The following is a 4,522-nucleotide window of genomic DNA, read 5'->3' as shown; positions in this document are numbered from 1 at the left end:
ACCCATTAAAGAGCTTTTTAAATCTGATTTACATCAGTGGATAAACAGCTAACCTGTGTTGTGTCTGCTGATATGATCTGTCAAAGGACCTTTAACTAAACTTCATCAGTAGTTTCTAGACTCAGAAAATTGTTTTCCACAAAGTCTTTTATCATTTCCTTTTGTTTTTGAATTATTAAATAACACAGATGATTTGAAAGATTTATTGTAAATCCAAATCTGGACCGGGGCGGCTGTGGTTCAGGAGGTAGAGCGGGTCGTCCACTGATAACAGGGTTGGTGGTTCCATCCCCACCTCCTCTGCCATCACTGTGTCAGTGTGTGAATAAGCAGTAAACACTGTGTAAAGCACTTTGGATAGAAGCGCTGTATAAATGTCACCATGTTACAATGTTTGGAGCAAAATGTACCTGAACAATAAACAAACATACAGCCAAGTGTTCACAGGAGGGTTCTTCAAGCTCTGGTTTAATGACAGAGTGAGGCCGTGTTGGTGTCAGAGTGAGAATGTTGAGACAGTTTAACGGCTCAATGTTGGATGTTAAACACTGCTGCTGTGTTAGCTCATGTTTACCAGGCAGAGAGAGCAGGAGGAGAGCGGCTCAAAAATCAAACTGCTTCAAACTGCAGCAACAGCTGGTACATATTAAATGCTCGTAGGCTCTGAGTCTGAGACAGCATCATAACCATTGTTGCGATTTTGCCTTCTCTTGCAATTTCACTGCACAAAAAAAAAACCATCTGAAAATATTGTAACACAATTTTTAGGAAAGTTTGCAGTGAAATGAGGCATTTCCTGCCATAACATCTCAAAAGAGATCACAACATCCTGGAGGGACTGATTAGTGATCTAGCAACAAACAAGATTCTTGTATAACCTGAATGCTAAACTTGAACCTGAACTTGAACCCACACCTAACTAAAGGCCTGTCTAAACAACAGGGTCTTCAGCTGTTTTTTAAAAGACTCAACAGAATTTAAAGTGTGAAGAGACAGTGGCAAAACATTCCAAAGTCTGGGGGCCACTGCTTGAAAGGCTTGATCCCCTCTAGTTTTAAAATGAATCCTGAGATGAACTGGGAGCCAGTGTAGTTCTGCTAAAACCAGTGTGATGTGTGCTCTTTTACTGGTGTGAGTTAAAAGTCTTGCAGCAGAGTTCTGAACAGCCTGGAGGTGATGAAGTTCTTTCTGAGTCAGACAAGTAAAAAGGCTGTTACAGTAATCTGAGCGGGACGAAATAAAAGCATGAATGATCATCTCAAGTTCCGCCTTTGACAGCAGGGTTCTCAGCTTAGAGATGTTCCTCAGCTGAAAAAAGCAATTTCTAACCAATTCTTTGGTGTGATGCTTGAGAGACATAGCTGAGTCGAAAACAACACCCAGATTCTGAAGACTCGACTGGATGGACGAGCCTGAAGTACCCATGTGATGCCTAATAAGGGAGATCTGATTTTTTCTAATCCAATAATCAAAGTCTCTGTCTTGTCCGAGTTTAATTGAAGAAAATTTGCGCTTAACCACTGTTTGATGCTAGTCAGACAGCTGATTAAGGAAGACAGTTTATATAACTCGGAGTCCTTGAAAGAGCAGTACAACTGGATATCATCTTCATATAGATGATAGGAAACATTCCTAAACTGACCAATTATCTGTCCCAGAGGAAGAATGTAGAATAAAAACAGAATCGGCCCTAAAACCGAGCCCTGTGGTACCCCACATGTCAGGTGTGTTGTTTCAGAGAAAATCTGATTTATAAACACATTAAAACTTCTTTCAGTGAGGTAAGAATCAAACCATTTTAAAACAGAACCAGACAACCCTAACTCTTTAAGTCTGTTCATCATAACACTGTGATCAACAGCATGAAAAGCAGAAGAAAGGTCCGATAAAACCAGAACCGTGTATTCACCAGAGTCAGCTGCCATCATAATGTCACTGGAAACTCTGATCAAAGCAGTTTCAGTAGAATGATTTCTGTGAAAACCTGACTGAAATTTATCCAAGACATTATTTACCTTCAAGAACATTGTAAGTTCCTCTGCCGCTATTTTTTCTAAGATCTTGGACAAGAATGGAAGTTTGGAAACTGGCCTATAGTTTTTTGCTTGTGATGGGTCCAGATTAGGCTTTTTAAGTGCTGGTTCAACAACTGCATGTTTAAAAAAGCTGGGAACCACACCAGTTGAAAGTGATAGATTTATCAAATTCACTATAGAGGGGCCAATAGAATTAAAAACTGTTTTAAGCAGCTTAGTAGCGAGAACATGAGTGGGAGACGAGGAGGGTTTCATTTTTAGGAGCAGAGCAGTGATGTCCTGAAAGGACACAGGGTTAAAAGAGGACCAAGTGCAAGGTGAGGACATTACACAGACAGAGAGAAGACAGTGGTGAAATATTCCCCCTGATGTCTCTGATCTTTTCCACAAAGAAATGAAGTAATTCATTGCTGCCTGCTTTACAATACACAGGAATTTGGGGGACAACAGGTGAAACAAGAGTGTTAATCATATCAAACAAGACTCTAGGATTTTTCTGTGTCCTAGCATTCCTCAACATTTCATTTAAAGAGGCTCTAAGTTCCCTTAGGTGGAGTCTGTGAACCTCTAGATGTGTTGACTTCCACAGACGTTCCACCTTAAAGAGCGGATGAAGTCATTTATCCAGGGATAAGGCAGGTTTACTAGGGCACAACCAGATTTCACCACAGACACTTTATCCAAAACAGCCACACAGTGTCTATCAAAAGTCTGGATAAAGACATCAGGATGGTCAATTCCCATCAGTATATGTGTCTCAAACAAAGAGGAGAAGTTATCAGCTGCATCCTGATTCATAATCCGCCTTTGGGCTTTTATTTTCAAAGGGGGAGGATTGAGTGCTGACTCCAACTCCGCCCAGCTCCAGACAGACACACACACCCACAAGACAGGAAGACAAGACAAAAACAAAAGGGGAGGGAAAACAATGGAAACACACTAGGATCCTGACAGTTGAAACATCTCTGTAAAGTTTCAGCTCAATTTAATGTAAACAGCTCCTCTCATGACAGGGTTTTATATATCACTATTATGTGTGTGTGTGTGTGTGTGTGTGTGTGACTTTGATTACTGTTTCTTCTGGATTTAGTCATGAGTAGCTGTCACGTCTTCCACATGTTTCTGCGGTAGCTATTCTGCATCATAGTAACACTGCAGGAATTTAAACCTGTGCTGAGAAGAGACTTTATGCTGTGTCACTGAGAGTCTAAACTCAATGTTTTAACACAAATATCATTTGTCTTGTTGTTCATTATTTCCTCTCCAGACTGAGTGGCTGTAAGCTCTCAGAGAGAAGCTGTGAAGCTCTGTCCTCAGTTCTCAGCTCCCAGTCCTCCAGTCTGAGACACCTGGACCTGAGTAACAACAACCTGCAGGATTCAGGAGTGAAGCTTCTTTCTGTTGGACTGCAGAGTCCACACTGTGCTCTGGAAACTCTCAGGTCAGCTTTAGTTACACTTTGTTTAAATTGAGTTGAAACATCTCTGTAAAGTTTCAGCTCAATTTAATGTAAACAGCTCCTCTCATGACAGGGTTTTCTATGTGACTGTACATAAAATCTTTAAATGTTTCCAATGTATTTTGTAGTATTCAGATTCTCATCACGAAATATGAACGCTGGCTGAGATTGAGAAGCTCATTTATGTTTTTTTGTGACTTGATAACTGGATGTCAGGGTATTCTTATTTAGTCATGAGTAGTTGTCTCTTGTTGTTCATTATTTCCTCTCCAGACTGAGTGGCTGTAACCTCTCAGAGAGAAGCTGTGAAGCTCTGTCCTCAGTTCTCAGCTCCCAGTCCTCCAGTCTGAGACACCTGGACCTGAGTAACAACAACCTGCAGGATTCAGGAGTGAAGCTTCTTTCTGTTGGACTGCAGAGTCCACACTGTGCTCTGGAAACTCTCAGGTCAGGATTCATTAACCCATTAAAGAGCTTTTAAAATCTGATTTACATCAGTGGATAAACAGCTAACCTGTGTTGTGTCTGCTGATATGATCTGTCAAAGGACCTTTAACTAAACTTCATCAGTAGTTTCTAGACTCAGAAAATTATTTTCCACAAAGTCTTTTATCATTTCCTTTTGTTTTTGAATAATTAAATAACACAGTTGATTTGAAAGATTTATTGTAAATCAAAATCTGGACCGGAGCAGCTGTAGACTCTTTAACATTCAGATCACAATGTCACAGGTATGAACACTGGTGGAACATAAAAAGGAGATGTTTGTGTAGGAGGTCTCCAAGGAGAACATCTCCAGGAACAAACATGATAATTGCCTGTTGGTAATAACTGATGCAGTTTGGACAGATCTCTGCATGTTAAAGGAACTCAGACGCTACATTCAAGTGTGTTATCAACCTTGTGGACTGTTCCTTTATCAGTGTATAACAATATGTGTATGAGAGTGATGTAATGTCCATGTGTGCATGCTGAAAGAGGAAGTGCTGCTCTGACCCCCCTCCTTCTTTCAGGGTGGAGCCTGGTG

The 4,522-nt window shown here is 40.6% G+C and overlaps 1 protein-coding gene across 1 annotated transcript in view; it reads left to right on the top strand.

Moving 5' to 3' along the window:
• The window catches only part of LOC126403527 (ribonuclease inhibitor-like), a 110,669-nt gene that overhangs the window by 24,321 nt on the left and 81,826 nt on the right, over positions 1 to 4,522 (top strand). The window contains exons 4-5 of the mRNA XM_050066254.1: positions 3,304 to 3,477; positions 3,769 to 3,942. Coding sequence (XP_049922211.1) covers positions 3,304 to 3,477; positions 3,769 to 3,942 — 348 coding nt within the window. The remainder of the gene's footprint in view (positions 1 to 3,303; positions 3,478 to 3,768; positions 3,943 to 4,522) is intronic.

Source organism: Epinephelus moara, chromosome 16 (genome assembly GCF_006386435.1).
Source record: "Epinephelus moara isolate mb chromosome 16, YSFRI_EMoa_1.0, whole genome shotgun sequence".
NCBI lineage: Eukaryota > Metazoa > Chordata > Actinopteri > Perciformes > Serranidae > Epinephelus > Epinephelus moara.
This window is presented reverse-complemented; position numbering and strand designations above follow the sequence as displayed.